Here is a 20,158-nt window from a genome sequence, read left to right as displayed (position 1 = left end):
TCTGAGGCTGCCCCTCCGCATCTACTGGAGCTGGGGGGACCTTGGGGGAGTAGGCTGGCCCAGGGGGGCTCGGGAAAGGGTTGGGGCAGAGTTCGCGACTTAGAAGAGGAGAGGGCGGGGTTGGAGACAGAAGGGGCGGGGCGAGGCCGGGCGGGGGCCTCTGGCTCCGCCCTTTCCTGGCGGCTGGTCTTTAACACCGCCCAGCGCACATGTCGCGGGAGGCCCGGCAGCGGCTGCTGCAAGCGCACAGACGGCTGCCCGGCCGCGGCGAGGCGGGCGCCGTCGCGATGCTGCGAGGCGGACGGGGCGGGCAACCTGGCGGGCACCTTCGGGCTACGGGGCCGGGAAGCCTGCTGGCCTGGTTGATGCTGGCATCTGCGGGCGCTGCATCCTGCCCCGATGTCTGCTGCCCCCACGGCCCTTCGGGGCTGCGCTGCACCCGGCCGGGGACCCTGGATAACCTCCGCCACCTGCCAGGCGCCGAGAACCTGACGGAGCTGTGAGTGTCTGGCGAGCCAGGGGGCGCGGGGAGAGGCGGGCATAGCCGTGCCCCGTGGGCGCGGACTTATGGCTTGCTTGCTATGTCAGGAGGGGCGGGTGCGGCGGGAGACTGATAACACGCAAGTCTCGGCTGTGCCTTAGTTTTCCTCTGCTGCCCTGACAGCCTCCGCAGTTACTGCCTGGACGCTGGGCTCAGAGCAGCTTAGGTGCTAGCTTCGAGGAGAGGAAGGAGGGGCTCTCTGCGGACCAGATCCGAAAGAGCCCAGCCTTCTAGAAACCGCTTTGTGGAGCTCAGCCAGGAGCCCACCTTCTGCCCTATACAGGAGGTGATTATCTGCAGAGAACAGTCCCCACCCCCAGTTTGGTACCTTACCATTTTCCTTTCCCAGGGATAAATCCACCCTTACCCCCTTCCTTGTCATGACCAGGCAAAGTCAGCTCTTCTCTCTTGAATTGGAAATTGAACTGAAATAGGTGGGAGGCGCTGAGGGGCCATAGCTTGGTGGTTGAGCTCTCCTATCCCCATTTCCACCATCTCTCCTCCCCAGCACGGCTTGATTTGAAGGTAGGAAATGAGAGCCCCTCCAAGCTCCCCTCTCCCCATCCCCATCTCCTTCACCACCCTTTTCTCCCTACTTTAGGTAGGGAGACAGGGCCCTTGCTGAGAGATTCTCCTCCCTTCCAGACCTGAAACTGGGAGGAATCGCCAACATTTGCAGTACTCTGACATCCTGCATTAATTGGTTACAAAATACTCAAGTACTTTTTAGCAGCTGGTGAAACTTATGGGAGTATTCTATAATAATTGACTTAGAGATACTCAAGCAGCATATGATGGTGTCTGGAAAATACTTGAGTATTCTATGTGGCTGGTGGGGCCAGCAAGACTTCTAGAAGAAGAAAGGACCTGCTAGAATATCCTCCTCCTATTAGGCCTGGGGTTAGACAGTGGGCAAGGAACCCTGGCCTCATGCAGTAATAGCCTGAAAGGTATCTGTGGCAGGGGCCATCAATGTCTGGAAGTGACTTGAGCAGCCTACGATAATTGGCACTGAGTTACTCGGGTATCTTGTGGTAATTAACGGGAAGGTACTCAATCTCGCTCCCTAATGGCCCTAGGGAGGCCAGGAGGAGAGATGGCCTTGTCTTGGTCTGGACCTAGGTTTCTGCATGATGGGAGGGAGGCCTGAAGTCCAGACTGCCACCCCCAGTCCTGTGCATTTATCACTCTGCGTCTTCAAAGCAGGGTCTAGGCTCTTGAATGCTCCCCATCAGCACTCTCTTTTCCTGATTCCCTTTCAAGCCCCTCGTGGGTCCAGCAGAGGGGAAGTGGGAGTGGGGAGTATGGCCAGGTGGGGGCTGGGGGCTGGAAGCCATGCAGGGTGTGAGTGGAGCTGTCCCTCTGGGTGGGGCAGCAGTCTAACCCCTGCCTCCATCTGCAAAGTCCCCTCCTCCTCCTTCACCCGCAGAGCTAACGAGGAGATAATGGACTCGAATAGACAGATTGATTATGAATCCAAACGAATGAGGCAGCTTTGAGCACGCTGCCTGACAGTTTGCACATACTCGGCCACCCTACTTTCTCACTCCCTCCCCGGGTCCCTAACCCCCTCCTGAGGTCCCTACACCTCTGGGCTCTCTTGGCAGGAGCTGGGGGGTGAGAGGGTAGGTTAGGGACCAACTCTCAGAGTCACTGAAATTTACTCCCTAGACCTCACGGGACTGATGACCTGACACCTGGGTGTCCTCCAGGGGCCAAGTCTGGGAAGGACTGGCAGTGTGTGTATGTGTGGGGGGGTGGTCATCCAGGCTGGTTCCCACAGGTTGACGGAAGCACAGGGCAGAGGGAGAGAGTTCTGAGAACAGCGAGTGAGTCAGGAGCCCCTGTGTGTGTGGCCGGGGTGGGGGGCACTGGGGGGGGCACATGACGTGCCCCTGCAAGGACAGCTGACTTCTCAGGAACTCCCTGGCGTGTGAGATCCAGAAGCTGGGCAGGGCCCCAGGGCAGCAGAAATCCCCCAGCCCTGCATGCCTGCTTTTACTTGTTTCTTTCTCTTCCCCCTATCTTGCTTTCTCTGGCTCTCTGTGCTTATCTCTCTGTCTCTCCGTCTCCCTTTTCTTATCTGTCTTTCTCCTTGTCTGTCTCTGTCTCTCTGCCAGTCTCTTCCTGTCAGTTCCTCTTCCTAGGTGTCTCTGTTTCACTGTCTTTGTTTTTCTGCACACCCCCCGCCCCTCAGCCTTCCCATTGCTCTCTCACTGCGTGAGACAGCCAGTCGATGCCTCTTCACCATTCCCAACTCTGATTCCCTTCTCTCATGGCCCCTTTCTCCTCCCTGGGTCCCTCCTGGGGCAGGGAGGGGCTCAAGGGGTCCTTGACTGACAGCCTGTATGCCTGTCACTTGCTTTGCTGAAAGATGCCAGGGTGGGGGGACGGAGAATGGAGGGGTTTATACTGGAGTTTGGGGAGGGGCCAGTGGCTTTAAGGGGGGAGAGGGTGGTATGTGTGTGTGTGTGTGTGAGTATATGTGTGTGCGCGTGCTCTCGAACGCATGCCCAGGAGTATGGGTGAGCCCAGACAGTGATCTCTGAGCCGGTGTGTTTGGGAGCGCGTATTTTCATGGCCCCAGGCCTTCCTTTGTGCTGGGAGGGGCAGTGACAGTGATGAGCATAGGCCCCTCGTGGAAGTGAGTGTTTGAGCATGACCCCCCATTGAGCATGTGCAGGAGAGGCTCTGTGTTTAAAAGCAGGACGCCAGGCTGCGAATGGACTCATGTGTGTCTATGCATGCGAGTAATGTCCACACACTCTCACATGCATGCACATGTGTGTGCCTGCGTGAGCTATGTGGCTATGTGTGTCTATATGGGAGAGTGTAAGCGTGCACATGGGGACATCTGTGGGTTCACGCATGCATATGCTGGTGTATGTGAGGAGGTGCGTCTCTGTGTATATCTTTACACATCTCTCTGTGTGTGTGTGTGCTTGAATGTGTGAGGGCATGCATGTGTGATAGTGTGAGGACGCGGGCATGGGACTGTGAGACTGGGTGAGGCCGTGGGTCTCCGTGTGTATGTGGATGCATGTGTGTGGGCCTGCCTGTGCACGTGTGCATGTGTAAACAGGTCTCTGTGTGACTGGATGCCTGTGGGTGAATGTGGGTGCATGTGGTCGGGAGGGAGGCAGGTGGGTCTGGGGACTCGAGTGTGGGCCTGGCCCCTGTGATTCCCATCCCCTCTCCCCACAGCTACATCGAGAACCAGCAGCATCTGCAGCAGCTGAAGCTCAGTGACCTGAGGGGCCTGGGGGAGCTGAGGAAACTGTGAGGGCCTCCGCACAGGGCCTGGGGGACCAGAGAGTCGGGGCGGTGCTAGGGGCCTGGGCGGGCCTGGGTGGCTGAGGACTGAGGGGCTGGCTGGTCAGAGAGCTTGGTGGCCTCAGGGGTCCAGGGTTGCCGAGAAAGTGTTTGGGGGGGTGGAGAGAGGGCTCAGCACCAGAGACTGGGGGGCTGGCATGGGTGGAGAGAGGGGGCCCAGGTAACTGCTCCCCTCAGTGTTGACCCTGCTGTGCCCTCCCCAGCACCATCGTGAAGAGTGGTCTCCGTTTTGTGGCGCCGGATGCCTTCCATTTCACTCCGCGGCTCGGTCGACTGTGAGTGACCAGGGCCTGGCGGGGCGGGCTGGGGAGACACCTAGGCTTGGGCGGCTAATGGGCTTGGCCCTCCCCGGGGCACTGTTCTGAGGATGGCCCCAGCCTGGCAGGGAAGGCATCCCACCCATTCTCCTGGGCCTTTTTCTCATCCACTTCAGGGATGGTGATCCTCTCAGCTCTCACCCCTGCCAACTAGAAGGTCCTTCTTGCTGTCTCACTTCCATGCTTCATGCTGCAGGACACTTCTCATAGGTGCCTGCCTCGGTTTTCTTCCCGGGGTTCAGACACACAGCAGTCCAAAGGGGGCAAGGATCAGGAGCGGGACCCTGGGTGTTGACTGGGAATCTGTCTCGCAACCATTTCCTGACCCCTGGGTTGTCCTGGGAGCTGGGGGATCAGATCAGTCACTTGGCACACTCCCCTGGGGGTCACATGTACCCCTTTTGTAGAGAAGGGGGCGTGGGCAGGAGAGATCTCCAAAGACCCTTCGAGTCCCTGGTAAAGCATCCTCTGGCCTCCTGAGGGTAGGAGTTCATTTCCTCCTTCCCACCTCGGGCCGGCGGGGAGATGGGAAGTGAGGTGGGAGCCTGTGACTCATGGAGTTGTGCTGGGGACTCTAAAACTCTCGGTTGTGTCCTGTGATTTAACAACGACAGGATAAGGTGATGGTACCTCCCTGACTAGGTGTGGGGGCTTCGGTTAAAGATGCTTACTCAGTGACACCTCACAATACTTATTGTCAGTGAATCTTCACCGTTAGCCTGGTGAGAGAGGTAGTGTCATCCCCATTTTGTAGATGAGGATTCAGAGAATCAGCCAGGTTACATTTTGGGCTGAGGTCATGTAAGTGGCAGGACAGAAGTACACTCAGCTCAGCCTGGCATTAAAAATGGGTCTTGCTGATGATCCCTGTGTAGTGGCTACTCTCCAACTCAGCCCCCACAGAGCAAAAGACAGCTAGTCAAGGAGAAGGGTCAGGGCAGGCCCCTGGGCAGCAGAAGGTCCCAGTGTGGCAGCCCCGTGCAGGACACAGAGTCCTGGAGCCGGCCCCTCGCTGGGGCTGTGGGCCTGGGGTCCCTTTCCTCAGTCCTTGAAGAGGGGAAGGAAGGAGGCGTGGGGAGGGGACCTGGGGAAGGACCCTGAGTTCTGAGGCATCCGGCAGAGGGCAAGCGAGTGTGGGAGCCATCCTCCCCTCCTCCTCTGGCCCCGTCCTGGGCTCAGTGGGAGCACAGATGGAGCCCCTGCCCCCAGCTGGGGCCTCAGCACTTTGCCAGCTGGGGCCAAGGGTGGGGGAGGGGGAGCGGCTGTTCCTTCAGACCCCCTCCTCCCTGGGGTCTGCGAGGGGGTTAAGTGGGGTTAACCCTTGTTGTCCCAGGGAGAAGATGGGACTCAAAGAGCCCGACCAGTGCCCCCACCCCAATGCCTCGCCCTCGGGCTAGCTGTAGTTGCCGGGCCGGGGTGGGGGAGCCAGATGTCAGCGTCCTCCTGGCTCCTCCCCTCGCTCACACCGGGTCAGAGTGAGGTCGGGTCGCTCAAGGGGTCTGTCTGCTCTGTCTCAACTCCTGCAGGAATCTCTCCTTCAACGCTCTGGAGTCTCTCTCCTGGAAAACGGTCCAGGGCCTCTCCTTACAGGAACTGTGAGTGTGGGAGCTTGCAGGGGCAAGGGCAGCAAGTGTGCGTGTGTGTGTGCGTGCATGTGTGTGTGTGTGTGTGCATGCATGCGTGTGTGTGCATGCATGTGTGTGTGTGCATGTGTGTGTGTGCATGCATGTGTGTGTGTGTGTGTGTGTGTGTGTGTGTGTGTTCTGTGTCGGTCCTCGTGTGCCTGTATGTCTCCGTGAAGGTATGTCACTATGTCTGCATGGAACTGTTGGGGGATAGGGGGTTCTCTGTGGGGATGGCATGTCTGGCTGTCCACATGCATGTCTGTGAACCACCCCCCTGCCCCATCAAAGCAGAGGCTGTAGGTCCCTGCAGCCACTGAGGGGATTATTGCCCTGGGCACATTTGGAGTGGGGGGGCGTGGAGAGCTGTGTGTTCTCAGGTCCGGGGGCTGGCATGGTTCTCTGGGCTGGTGCACAAGGGCATATCTGCCCACATTCCTAGCACACCAAGCTCGTGGGGTGGGTGGACAGCAGTGGGATGTGTTTGGTAGGCGCCTAAGGCCTTTGGGTCACTCCGGAAAGCAGTGAATGCCCTTCCCTCCTTGCCACCCTACCTCACCTGGCTTGCCACCCTGGGGAGCCTGGGTGGGGCAATTCTGTATAGCCTGTAGCTGGCTGTCTTTGATGTTTGGCATTCTGTTTCTTTCACTGTCTCGTGAAGAGGGTCCATGAGAGGAACTTCTCACATGTCCCACTCCTTCACCTCTAGACAGTCCACCCTGCTATCTAACTGTACTCCCTCTTGCTGTAGACCTTCCTTCACATCTGCCCTCCCCCTACTCTCTCTCTCCCCCACACCCACCAGAGTCCTGTCGGGGAACCCCCTGCGCTGCTCCTGTGCCCTGCTCTGGCTGCAGCGCTGGGAGGAGGAGGGGCGGGGAGGCGTTCGGGAGCAGAAGCTGCAGTGTCCTGGGCAGGGGCCCCTTGCCCTCATATCCAATGCCAGCTGCGGTAGGTGCTGCAGGTGGTGTGAGGGGCTGGGAAAGAGGGACACACCTGGGGAGAGGGCATTGGGCAGGGCTCAGGGGGCGGGCCCTGAAGGGGGGGCCTGGGGGAGAGAGCTGGGGGAGACTGAAGGTCGAGGGGCAGGGGCAGGGTCAGTGGGGCCGGCTGGGGGAGGACCAGTGTCCCCAGGCAGGACTCGGAGGCCCCTCCCAGCTCTGACACCCCTCGGGCACCAGGTGAGCCCACGCTGAAGATCCAGATGTCCAATGCCTCCGTGGAGGTGGGGGCCAACGTGTTGCTGCAGTGCCAGGTGGAGGGGCAGAACTTGGAGCAGGCTGACTGGATCCTCACGGAGCTGGAGGGGTCAGCCACGGTGATGGTGAGAGGCCCTCCACTGTCCCCCCCACCCCAGGCCCCCCTCCTGATGCACCTGAGCACAGGCAACAAAGACAGGGGAAAAAAGAGCAAATAAGACGCACATAAAGGATGAGAGATGGACCGAGATGCTTTAGACCCTTGGGACTCAGGCTTGTGCTACTGGGTAGCTATAGGCGCACCCCATGCCCTCAGGGCAGACCTTGGTCCAGCAGGGATCCCAGGCTCCACTGATCAGCTAGAATTTAGGTCCCCACTCTGGGAAGATACGCTGGCTGCAAAGAGAGAGGGTCACAGAGCCTTCCCATATTGGAGTTGACCCAGGGAACCCAACACACCAGCTCTCCAATCCACCTTTCTAGATAAGGACACTGAGAACCAAGGAGAGGGAGCAACATTTGTGGTCCTGTACTGAGGCCAGTTCTTCAGGGCCTTCCAGTCATTTTCTAGAAAATCCAGAAGCAGCATCCTCTTGGGTGTGTGATGAGCATATTAGTAAGGGAGGCACAGTTCTGGTTTCAGCTTTCTCACTAATTAATTCTTGGAGTGAATTTTGGAAAAATCCCCCAATCCGCCTGTATTTTGGTTTTATCTGTCAACTGAGGAGATGGACATGATGGCCTTCAGATGTTCTGCTGGCCTCTGGGCACTTGCTGGCCTCTAGCTCTCTTATCCAGTTTGGGCATCTTCCCAGATCTTGCCCTTTGTCCTTAGGCTGGCAACAGGCAGCCAAGAGTAATCATAACTGACTCAGGAGGTTTCATGGACAAGGTCAGCAGGGGTTGACATTGGGCTGTGCCCATCCAAAAGCTGACCCCACATGGGTGGACACACAGAGTCCAGTCCCTGGAAGAAGTCGGGTCAGTGAAAGCAGGGTGTGATGTCTAGCTTGGAGGCCCTCCCTTTGGAAAGGGAATCAACCCTAGAATTGCTGGTGGTCCCTTGGACTTCCCAAATGGCTCAGTGGTAAAGAACCCGCCTGCCAAGCAGGAGACGCGGATTCAATCCCTGGGTCTGGGAGATCCCCTGGAGAATGGAATGACAACCCCCTCCAGTACTCTTGCCCGAGAAATCCCACAGAGAGAGGGGACCTGGAGGGCTACAGTCCATGGGGTCGCAAAGAGTCAGACATAGAGACTAAACAACAAAATAACCTGGACAATATTGAGGGAGGAACCACTGGAGTCCTGAGCAGGAGGTCTAGACATGGTAAGGGGACCACTGACCACCGAGTGGTCCCACCTGTCCCATAGACCATAGCCTCCAAGATTGAGTAATGGAAAAGGGGACAAGGCAGAAGCAAGAGGCCAGCCATGACCATCTGTGGAGAGACCTTTGATAAGCTACATGTTTGGGGAAATTCCAGATTTTTGCTGTTCTCTTTGGGAGCTTCACTTCTGTCTTCTAGAGACTTCCTGTAGAAAAGCCATCCCCTCGCTTAAACAGAGGGAAGGGGACGCTGGTCCCCATCAGGTCACCATCAGGAGAGTGGCAGAACAGCTCAAAGGGAAGAGTTCATGGGATACGATATTCCAGAGTGATTTAGAGGAGATGGAACAGCCGAGAGAAGCTTAGGGCAGGGCTTCCCCTTCAAGTGGCTGGAACTCAGGGCTTGCACAATAGGCTGGACAGCTCTTCTGGAATCTTTGAACTCACATATTCCAATGGAAGCCCAGAGAAACTTCACCTTCCCTGGCATGTATTCAAGGGATTCCACATTCACGAAATTTCCAGAAAAATCAGATTTGTCCACTACTTCATTTATTTTCATCATTTTATGAAAATAACTTTCTAAAATGTCAGAAGATCATTTTGTCTACCTCCTCGGATTACAAAATAAGAAAATCTTGGTTCAGAAAGATCAAAAATTGTCTAAGGGCCATATAACCTCCATGGTGTCTCAGAAAGAGAATGTGAATCTGAATCAATCTTTTGATGATGATTCAGAACCAAGTCACTTAGCTTCTCTCTAACTTCACTGTTTTTCCATCTGCCAAAGGCATTCATTACGGTTCTACTGTTGCTTCTAACTGCTGCCTTGTTATCAGCACCATCTCTTTGTTTCTGATCTTCCTTGGGCTGAGACTAAATTTCTTAGAATTAAGCGTTAAACAAGAATGAGTAGGTGGTGAGGTCCTAGCTGGTTTTCCAGTTGGTTGTGTATATTTCTATACTTGGAATTTGTGACGTCTATTCAGCTGTTCAGATGGGTGGTTTTATGGTTTGGGAGACTTTGCACCTATTTTGAGGTTATTGGTTGTGTTCTGGATTTTTCAGATCATTAAATCAGTGATCCAGGAGAAGGTGCAAACAGGCTCTGAAGGAGGGCCATTCTCTGCCATATTCTTTCCCACACCTCTTCCCTTCCCGTCCCTCCCTCTCTTTTCCACCTGGAGCCAGAGGGGTTCCCCAAAGACATCAGCTCTACACCCCCAGCCCCCTGCCCAGCTGCCTCTAGCCCCAAGCCAGCTGAAGCTCTTCTTGATTTTCCCCTCTTTTCTCTGACCCAGAAATCTGGGAGTCTGCCGTCCTTGGGGCTGACCCTGGCCAATGTCACCAGTGACCTCAATAGGAAGAACGTGACGTGCTGGGCAGAGAACGATGTGGGCCGGGCTGAAGTCTCCGTCCAAGTCAATGTCTCCTGTGAGTGCCAGTGACTGCCTTTTGCGCCCACCCCCACCCCTGCTTCCCTGAAAAGAGGATGTGAGGGTCAGGGGCTGCAGGAAAGGAGTGGGATGTATGTGTGTCCACAGCTACTCCCTCCCAGCTGTTTCGAGATTCCCATGAAAACCTGATCCTTTGAGGGAAGTCCTGGGGGCTCATCAAGGCCAGAGGGATGGAGAGGGATTTCTTTTTGGCCCCCTGCCCAAGTCTTGCTACCTGAGGCCCTCAACACCGGCTACATCCGTTCTCTCTGCTCCCCTGTACTTCTTCAAGCTCATTCCTCTGTAGGACTTTTGCCCTACTTCCTAGTTTTAAAAGAAGAAATTCTCCATGCAAGTTTCTCTTTAGGCTCACTGCCTAATTTCTCTAGGTCTGCCAACAAATTATTTAAAATCTTCTACACTGTATAAGTTTTTCTTCTTTTCTTGGGAAACATAATATACATAGATATGTACATAAAACATATACACTTTAAACTATAATTCGACTTACAGACACTTCAGAAGATACCCCCTTCTCCCCATTCAGAACCCCATCCTTCTCCTCCACCCCATTCTGACTTTGTGACAATCATCTCCTTGCTTTTAAAAATAATTTTACACACATATGCTTCCCTATCAGCATGACTGAGTTTTGTCTGTTCTTGTACACTATGTAAATGGAATCATACCTCATGTATTATTTTGTGTCCAATTTCTTCTGCTCTACATTATATTTGGAAGATTCATTCATGTTAACTGGAGTAACAATTAGTTCATTTATTTCACTGCTGAATAGTATTCCACTGCATGAATGCTGGCTGGAATTCCAGTGTCAAGTGTGTGTGTGTGTGTGTGTGTGTGTGTGTGTGTGTGTGTATATACTCCTCTGTATATATATATATATACTCCTCTGTCCATGGGATTTTCCAGGCAAGAATACTGGAGTGGGTTGCCATTTCCTTCTCCAGGGGAACTTCCCAACCCAGGGATCGAACCTGTGTCTCTTACGTTCCCTGCATTGGCAGGTGGATTCTTTAGCAGTAGTGTTTTACCCAGTTCTTTTCCATTGAGAAACCCCATGTGTGTGTGTGTGTGTATGTGCCTATATACTTTTTTCTATATTGAAGGTCTTTTGCTTCTTTCAGGTTGGGTCTATTTCAAACCCATTTTTTTCCCAAAAAGTTTAAAGATTATATATATATATATATATATATTTGCTTGTTTGATCTTTTAGGCCCCTTCCAGATCCCCTTAAACTTGACTACACTAAATTTTTCTGGATTCCCTCATCTGAAAGACTCCATGTCTAATTTCCATAAGCTGGAACCCTACTTCTCTAGGACTGTTACTTATTTACTTTAAACCCACCACTTAAATTCTTTAAGCTTCAGAATTGTATACACCTGCTGCCTGACTTATTTAAGACTTACTGCCAGCTTTCTTCAGAACATCCCTCCTTGTGAATTTCTTGGAGCCCGCTGACCGGCTCCTCTTAGGCTTGCCCCCTTTTGACTGTCCACCCTCAGCCTCCCCAGGGACACCTCCTGACTCACTGTCACCCCCCGGCCCACAGTCCCGGCCAGCGTGCATCTGCAAAGAGCCGTGGAGCAGCACCACTGGTGCATCCCCTTCTCGGTGGATGGGCAGCCAGCGCCCTCTCTGCGCTGGCTCTTCAATGGCTCTGTGCTCAACGAGACCAGCTTCATCTTCACCGAGTTCCTGGAGCTGGCAGCCAACGAGACGGTGCGCCATGGCTGCCTGCGCCTCAACCAGCCCACCCACGTCAACAACGGCAACTACACGCTGCTGGCGACCAACCCCTTGGGCCAGGCCGCCGCATGGGTCATGGAATCCTTCATGGACAACCCTTTCGAATTCAACCCTGAGGACCCCATTCCTGGTGTGAGGGCCACCCTGAACCCTGCTCCCACTCCCTGGGCCCCAACCGGGTGCAGATCCAGGTGTCCGGAGAGGCCTGGCCCACTTCCCACTGTGATCCTGACCCTGGAAGTTGGAGGGTCTGGTCCCCGAGAGAAAGTGGCCTGGAGTTCTGGTGTCCAGCTCTGTGCTGGCTTTCTTGCCCCTGCCTCCCCCAGCCCCAGGAGTTCTGCATCCCTGAGTTATTCCGTTCACTAGGACTGGCTGAAGAGAGAGAGCCATGAACCAGGGCATTCCTGGCCCAGCTGGAGCAGCTCCGCCTCCCCCTCCCACTCCCACCCATGAAGGGATGAGTCCAGAGGGGGAAGGGGACTCACTGCTCTTTTCCTCCATGTGATTGCTCTCTCTCCTCCCTCCTGCTGCAGTCTCCTTCTCGCCAGTGGGTGAGTAGTCCAGGCAGGAGGGCAGGTTCCGTCTGGTCCCTGGAGCTGGGAGCTGTCGCTGGGGCAGGGGGCACGGTTAACCTGACCCTTGAGGGTTCAGCCGGGGCCAGAGTGGGGAGTCTGTGGAGGAGATACAACCTGTGACACAGCCTTTCTACCCTGTGTCCCCATAGACACCAACAGCACTTCCGGAGACCCAGTGGAGAAGGATGAGACTTCTTTTGGGGTGAGCACGGGAAGTGGAAGCTTGTCCAGGACTTAGGACTAGGAGGCTGGGCTGGAGGCTCCTCTGTATGTCATTTCCAGTCAGAGCACAGAGAGCAGTAGAGTCTGGCCTGAGCTCCATCAACACCTTCGCAGCCATGACTCGGGGGCCCAGGGGAGGAGAAGGCAGGTGTGGGGGCCTGGCTCTGGGCGTCTATGCAGGATGGAGAAGTAGTTTACCAGTGGCGAGCTCTGAGGGTTTAGGATGACCCCTAGATCCAACCACCCCCATACCCCCAGGTCTCGATGGCCGTGGGCCTGGCCGTTTTTGCCTGCCTCTTTCTTTCTACAACATTTCTTGTGCTCAACAAATGTGGACGCAGGAACAAGTTTGGGATCAACCGTGAGTAGAGGGGCTGCGGAGGGGCTGTCAGTCTGTCTTCCTGGCTTTATTTCCTCCTGGTTCTTCCTGACTCTGTCCTCTATGTGGGGGCCTGGGCACATATGGGGTTCTACAGAGTGGGTGTTTGGGGTATATGAGGACTCGTGAGTGTGAGTGAGTCGGGGCTGAAGCCAGGGTAGTTTCAGAAGTAGCAGCTGCTAATTGGTGGCTGGATTGTAGTCAAACACTAAGTGGATCTGGGAGGTCTGAGCTCTGTGGGGGGTGGGGGCAGTGGGGGAGTTCTCTGGTGGCCCACAGGGCCTGGGATTGGACAGGAGCCAGACAGAGAATGGCTGGAGTGCCTCCCCTTCCCCCTGCGACTGTCTTGCCTCCTAGCTCCTTGGTTCTTCCCATGCAAGTTAGGACATGGGGTCACCTGGCACCCTGCAACCTGGCAGGAGCCAGGGTGTGTGCCTGGGCTGTGACCCCTCCACATGACTGTGTCCTTCCCAGGCCCCGCTGTGCTGGCTCCGGAGGATGGATTGGCCATGTCCCTGCATTTCATGACTCTGGGTGGCAGCTCCTTGTCTCCCACCGAGGGCAAAGGCTCTGGGCTCCAAGGCCACATCATTGAGAACCCACAATACTTCAGTGATGCCTGTGAGGGGCTGGGGCAAGGGTGGGGGCAAGCCTGTGTGTGTGTGTGTGTGTGTGTGTTTGTACATGTGTGTGCATGTGAAGAGGTTCCTGTGTGTCAGGCCCACCGCAGGCCTGAACAAGCCTTTCCTCCCAGCCCCCCACCACCCATGTCCCCATCATGTCATGGGACTTGGCGAAGGCTCACTTTCAGTGTGACCCTCCCTCTTGCCGGGTGCCCCCTTTGCCAAGCACAACCCTGCTGGACAGTTCTGTCCTTGCCCCTGTCCCGTCCCTCTTCCAAGACTGGGGGTCTTGGCTGATCCTGCAAGCCCCCACCCCCAGGTGTTCATCACATCAAGCGCCGAGATATTGTGCTCAAGTGGGAGCTGGGTGAGGGTGCCTTTGGGAAGGTCTTCCTTGCCGAGTGCCACAACCTGCTGCCCGAGAAGGACAAGATGCTAGTGGCCGTCAAGGTAAGACCCTGGCCACGAAGTGTTGCTGGTCCAGGGCCCACCTCCCAGAGCCCTGTCAGGCCAGGACGGGGTGCTCAAGACGGGGGAGAGGGGAGAGGCTGGGACCTGGCATAGTTCACGACTTGGGGGTGGATGCTGGGCCAGCTGGGATGCGGGGTGGTCAAGACTGGGCCGCCACCCAGGGATGTCCCGGCCCCTGCCATCCAGGCGCTGAAGGAGGTGTCCGAGAGCGCCCGGCAGGACTTCCAGCGCGAGGCTGAGCTGCTCACCATGCTTCAGCACCAGCATATTGTGCGCTTCTTCGGCGTCTGCACTGAGGGCCGCCCGCTGCTCATGGTCTTTGAATACATGCGGCACGGTGACCTCAACCGCTTTCTCCGGTACGACGGCCCCCGGCCCACGGCCTGTCATCCCTTCCCTACAAGCACATCCTGGCTTGTCTGCTGAACTGTGGGGGGAGCACCAGGAAGGAGCAGGAAGGCACAGCTCCTGTCCCCAAGGAGCTCTGAGGCAGATGTGTGAATGAGGGGAGAGTCCGTGTGGAGGGCAGTGACAGTGTCAGGGAGACTGCGTTAGCGAAGCCACGAGCTGAAGCTGCAGGATGGCTGGGCTTTGCGGGGGGTGTGCGTGCACTGCTGGGTGGAACACAGAAGCCAGGTCCATAGGAGGTGGCAGTTTGGATCACGATGATAACAGCAATAACAAACATGTATCAGGCGCTTGCCATGTTCCAGGCGCTATGTTACATATTTTACAATTCACTTTTTTATGACTGGATGTGCTTATACCTACATACTTGTAATAATCTAAATGTATATTTATTTTTCATAGTCACCTAGCATATATGGCAGTTTGTACTTGAGGAAAATTCTCCCAAATTTCCTTTCTTTGGCTTGAGACAGAACAACTCTGATAGGTTTAATAACTTAAACTTCTAGAAATGTACCCATTTCTCAGATGAAGCTTAGAGAGGTTCAGCGACTTGCCCAAAGGCACATAGGTAACAAATGATCTGGATGTGTGATGGTCACGTGTTCCATTTGCTGAATTCTTCTCTGACGAGGTGGACGCCACCGCCTCCCCCACCCCCGCCACCTTCCTGAGGTTGGAGCAGGATGGAGCAGAAGGGGCCAGGGTTTAGGATCAACTGTGACTTGTTAACTGAGCCTTCCTTGCCAAGTAACTTCCCCTCTCTGGCCTCAGTTTCCCCACCAGTAAGAGGAACAACGGGGGACTGTGGTTCTGGATGAGTGTCTTGGTACAGTTGATGGTTGTGATTTGGTCTCTAAACATCCCCTCTGAGAGTGCTGGGTCATTCACGTAGCCAGGCTGCAGAATTCAGCTGGAAAAGACCCCAGAGTCTGAGCTTATCTTGAGGATGGGGAGGAGCCCGGGGAGGATGTGGAGCAGGAGGGAGGTGAGGTCAAACCCGAGGTTATGTGTGGAGGTGGATTGGCTCAGAGGAATCCAGGTCAAGAGGAGGCCAGAGAGAAGCCCTTCCCCTTGCTCACCAGACATGGTGTGGGCTCCGTGCTAGGGACCGGATAACAGCAAGGACCCATGTGGGGCCCAGGATGTGGGGAGAGCAGCTTTATATGGTGGACGGAGCACGAGGAAACCAAAGGAGGGAATCATGAAAGCTAGACGAGTCTGGAAGACTTCCCCTAGGAGGGGCCGTCTGTTTCTCCTCGCCTCCGGGTTTCTATCTGCCTGGTGCACCAGGCCTCCTTTCCCAGCTGGATAACCCACTCCTGTCTCCCATCCCTTTGAGTGGTTTATCAAACTCCCTTCCTAAGGACTTGAGTCTCAGTTGAGATGTCTCTTCCTCTAGGAAGCCTTCCCTCACTTCTTCCGTCCCTGCCCTGAGTGCCCCCAGATGCCCCTCACACTGCACTGCTGTAACCTATTTGCATCCCACCCTCCACTGTAGCTCTGGTGCCTGGCACACTGGAGATATTTACCAGATGTCTGGAATAAATGAAGAAATAAATGGATGAGGAGAAAGTTGGCCAATAGGAAAAGGGCAATAATGACAAAACCACCAGCTCAGACAGCCTCAGAAGAAGGAATATTTGGGGAATGGTCTGGAGGGGTAGGTGTGGGGAGGAGGAGGGCATCCTGGAAACCGTGGGAAGGCAGATCCCACAGGAATGGCTGAGTACTAAGGGCGAAGGTGAGAGAGACAGGAATGGAGGACTCCCAGGTTCCAGGCTCACAGCCTGGGTGAGGGACATTCCCTTCCATGAGGCAGGGGCACCCCTGGGGGAGGATGCCAAGCATCTTGGCAGGGGTTTAGTCCGACATGTAGCTGGGCAAGAGGCGTAGGAGCCAGTGGGCCGCTAGATGCTGAGGTTGGAGTTCAAGGTGGCTGCCTGAGAGGAAGGCACGCACTTGGGAAATGTGGGCATTAGTGGATGCTCTGGAGGTGGGCACAACAGCCGGTCTCCATCCAAGCCCCTCCAGACACCTGCTTCCCCTGTTCTCTCCTTCCTACCTTCCCTGAGCCCCTCCCCCACTTCTCCCAGCTCCCCCCTCCCCACCTTCTCTCAGGCTCCCCCGAGGTTCTCTCCTCCTAGCCCATCCCTTCTCCCTCACTCTTTCTCGAAGGTCCCACGGGCCTGATGCCAAGCTGCTGGCTGGCGGGGAGGACGTGGCTCCGGGACCCCTGGGCCTGGGGCAGCTGCTGGCCGTGGCTAGCCAGGTCGCTGCAGGAATGGTGTACCTGGCAGGTCTGCACTTCGTGCATCGGGACCTGGCCACACGCAACTGCCTGGTGGGTCAGGGACTAGTGGTTAAGATCGGCGATTTCGGCATGAGCCGGGATATCTACAGCACCGACTACTACCGCGTAAGGGCCTTTCACCCCAACCCCTCCCCCAGCCTCCAAACTGTAGACGCCATGGCCGCGTCCCCCTAGGAGGGCCTGCCCTTGCTGGGCACGCCGTCCTCTTCCTCGGGCGGTGTGGGGTCTGAGACTCTCTGATTCTGGTTTTTTAACCCTCCTCCTACTCCCTTGGCCCGCAGTGGAGGAGGGTCTGTCTCCACTGTCCCGGACGGACACGCCACCATCGGTTTTTTCCTCTTAGCCCTGGGAGGGAGAGCCAGTTCTATTTATTTTTAATGACGGGGCTGGGGGCGGGTCTGCGCCGGGAGAGGCTGTCCGCGGGGCGGGCGCCCCCTGGAGGTGACGCGGCGTCGGCCGGCCCGCCGGCAGGTGGGAGGCCGCACCATGCTGCCCATTCGCTGGATGCCGCCCGAGAGCATCCTCTACCGCAAGTTCACCACCGAGAGCGACGTGTGGAGCTTCGGCGTGGTGCTCTGGGAGATCTTCACCTACGGCAAGCAACCCTGGTACCAGCTCTCCAACACCGAGGTCAGTACCGCTCCGCAGGTCGCTGCCTGCCGGCCACCCCTCCCCGGTCCCTTCGGGTCCCTGGTTTAGGGAATTCTGCCCCCTTCTGCCCCTCACCCACCGCCGCCGGGCACTCATCCGGCCTCCTCCCACTGCTTCCTCCACCCCAGCCCTATTCTCTACTCCTTCTCCTATTTTAACCGGCTCCTGGGAGAACCTCAAAGCACTTTATAAGTGGAGCCCAGACCCCCATCCCTCGCCGCATTTTGTAGACCTAGTAGGCGTTATTGGAGTGAAAGGGAGAGGCGTGGAAAGAGGAGCATAGCAGGAGCGCACCCGACACTGCAGCAGGAAGGCTGGAGGTTAGACTGTCATAAGGACAGTCACCACCTCCCCGTGCTCTCCGCATTGGATGCAGCTAGAGCAGACCCCAGGTGTTCCCTCTCCCGGAGCAGCTCCCCTCACCCCCTCCTTGGCTCGCAGCTGTCAGTTTCCATTTCTCCTCCTAATGCAGTCTGCTCCCTGGAGGCTGGTGGGGTGGGGGAGAGGGTTATAGATTTTAATTTTCTCAAGCACTGAGAGAAGGAATGGAATTAGTGCCGCCCATAACCCAAGTCCTCTAATGGGGAGGGAGGGAAGAAGCGGGGGATGAAGAGGCTCCAGGCCCTTCAACCATCTCCCTGCCACATGCTCTCCTTTGGATCTGTCAGCTTTTCTAGCAGTCCTTCCCGGAGTCAAACTTTGAGCTTTCCCACTGCAGTTTCTTGTCAGAGGAGCTAGGTCCGCACAGAGTACAAAAGAGGGAAAAAGTGGCATTGCCCTCTACCTTAAAATGCAAGCCACACACTTTTCAAGTCCTTTACCTGCAGCCCTGCTCTATTTTCTTTTTGCCTTCTGGTGCTGAGAGATGGAGAACCCTTCCCTTCTTCCAATCAGCCCTCAACACTTAACTGATGGTTTGGCAAATCTCTTGGCCCCTCTCCTTCCTCAACCCACCTGGCAAGTCTTCTGAGGGTCTGATTCCAGCCCTTCGGGATGCAATTCTACCCTAGTCCAGCCTTCACAGGGTCTCTCTAGCTCTAATCCCTGTCACTGCTCAGAGTCAGAGTGGAAAGGAATCTTAGGCTTCACTGCATCCTTTTAGATGATTAGGAGCCATGAGGCCCAGACATATTGTATGACCTGCCTTGGGAGCCTTAGTGAGGCAGAGGCAGTGCTGGGTCTGGCCTCACTCTCCTGCCCCTAGCCCAGTGTGCCCACCCCTCTCTCCCTCTGGTGGCCCCAGGCGATCGAGTGCATCACGCAGGGACGTGAGCTGGAGCGGCCGCGTGCCTGCCCACCGGAGGTCTACGCCATTATGCGGGGCTGCTGGCAGCGGGAGCCCCAACAACGCCACAGCATCAAGGATGTGCATGCCCGGCTGCAAGCCCTGGCCCAGGCGCCTCCTGTCTACTTGGATGTCCTGGGCTAGGAGGCTGGCCTAGGGCCTGGGGCTGGGTAGCCAAATGTGGAGTACTGCAGCCTGCCCTCAGCAACTGCCATGGTTCCCAGCAGCCCCAGGGTGATCTCAAAGCATCTAACTCACCCTCAGCATGCGGGAGGGGACAGGTGGGGTCTGGGAGTGCAGGATGTTCCTGCTTCTCTAGGCAGGGTTCCATCATAGCAATTATATTTATTATCCCTTGGTTGTGTCTCTTGCTAATTCTTGGGATGACGTCCTTCTGGGAGGGGGTCATTGGGGCTCCGGTAAAGGGATGACTCTGTGGGATCCTCCCCCACTCTGGTGAACCCCAGCCACCCACCCCTACTGCATGCAGCTGTCACCTCTGTCTTGGGGCTGTGGTTTGCCTCCTACTACCATGGCCATCTTGTCTGTGTGGTGGTGAAGGAGCCTTGGGTCAAGTTTCCTAGACCTTCAGACCCTAATTGCCTGTCTCTGTATTTCATTCAGGAAGGCTACAGTGGGAGGGATTGAAGTTAGATGGGGTGGTGGACAGGACGAAGCATTGCTGGGGTGAGTCTTCCTTGTATTGGAGTTCCCAGAACAGAGCAAGCACACAGGACAACAAATGGTTGAGAAAGAAAGAGAGGTGGGGAGAGCTTCATATATGGGTGCATGTATGCGTGTGTGTGTGTGTGTGTGTGTGTGTGTGTGTGTGTACGTGTGGCTGGGACAGGGAAGGCGTAGGATAAAGGAGTGGTTGAGGGAAGCAGGACCCCTTCTTCCTTCCGCTTTGTCACTCTTCTTGGCTCTAAGTGCTTTGAGATCCGTACCTGGAGGCCAGGGATTGAGCAAGGTGGCTATTTCCTGAGGACCAGGTGGGCCATCTCCCTGTTCCATTCTGCCTGAGGGAGGAGGTATGCTCTCCCTGTCCCTCTGTCCCTTGGAACACCACTGGTCTTACTGAGTGGCCTGAGGCTTCTGTCAACTCCGAGGCCGGGTGAAGTCCCCCACCCCAGGACCTGGGCCCTGTCCCCATCTTCCTCGCCCAGGAGCAGGGAGAAGCAATTCCCACCCCCCGCTCCAGCCCCATCACTTCCAATCACCTGCCCAGCTCCTGCAATAACCCACGCTCTCCATGGCTCCTCGGGGCCGACAGCATGGCTGGCTCTTGTCCCTGGGTGTCCGGCTCCCCCCCCACCACCACCCCGGTGATTCAATCTGGGTCTTATCACCCCGAGGCCTAGCCCAATGGTGTCTGCCTCTTGTCCAGGCTGGTTAGTGCTAATGGAGGTCTGACCCAAGGCTGCAGGTTGATTGATGGGGGGGTCTGGTCCCTGAAGGCCAAGTTCAAAAGCCCTCTTCTCACGTCCTGGGCTGGGTGGGGCTGGTGAGGCACCACTCCCGGGCAGGGAGGGCTTAAGCAGAAGTGATTGGGAGGAGAGGAGGTTGGACTATGCTGGGAGAGACAGGGTCGGAGGATCAGATCCAACGGGTGAGCCCAGAGACAGCGCGAAGAGAGAGACCATGCAGAATAAGAAGGGGAGAGGACCTACAGACGTGGAGAC

General features: G+C 56.1%; 1 protein-coding gene across 2 annotated transcripts; it reads left to right on the top strand.

The window, feature by feature from the left end:
* Window positions 1-287: 287 nt before the first annotated feature.
* Window positions 288-18,651, top strand: NTRK1 (neurotrophic receptor tyrosine kinase 1). Of its 2 annotated transcripts, XM_065901785.1 has the most exons (17): window positions 288-499; window positions 3,746-3,820; window positions 4,078-4,149; window positions 5,718-5,786; window positions 6,619-6,764; window positions 6,995-7,137; window positions 9,644-9,776; window positions 11,352-11,678; window positions 12,082-12,099; window positions 12,273-12,325; window positions 12,604-12,706; window positions 13,199-13,345; window positions 13,667-13,797; window positions 14,005-14,177; window positions 16,405-16,645; window positions 17,012-17,170; window positions 18,435-18,651. In XM_065901785.1, exons 1-17 carry the CDS (start codon window positions 288-290, stop codon window positions 18,618-18,620), a joined length of 2,388 nt encoding a protein of 795 aa, XP_065757857.1. In that variant the 3' UTR covers window positions 18,621-18,651. The 2 variants fall into 2 exon arrangements, with proteins under 2 accessions (XP_065757857.1, XP_065757865.1); XM_065901793.1 differs by lacking the exon at window positions 12,082-12,099.
* The last annotated feature ends 1,507 nt before the right edge of the window (window positions 18,652-20,158 follow it).

The sequence above is a fragment of the Muntiacus reevesi genome, chromosome 1, assembly GCF_963930625.1.
Source record: "Muntiacus reevesi chromosome 1, mMunRee1.1, whole genome shotgun sequence".
Lineage (NCBI taxonomy): Eukaryota > Metazoa > Chordata > Mammalia > Artiodactyla > Cervidae > Muntiacus > Muntiacus reevesi.
This window is presented reverse-complemented; position numbering and strand designations above follow the sequence as displayed.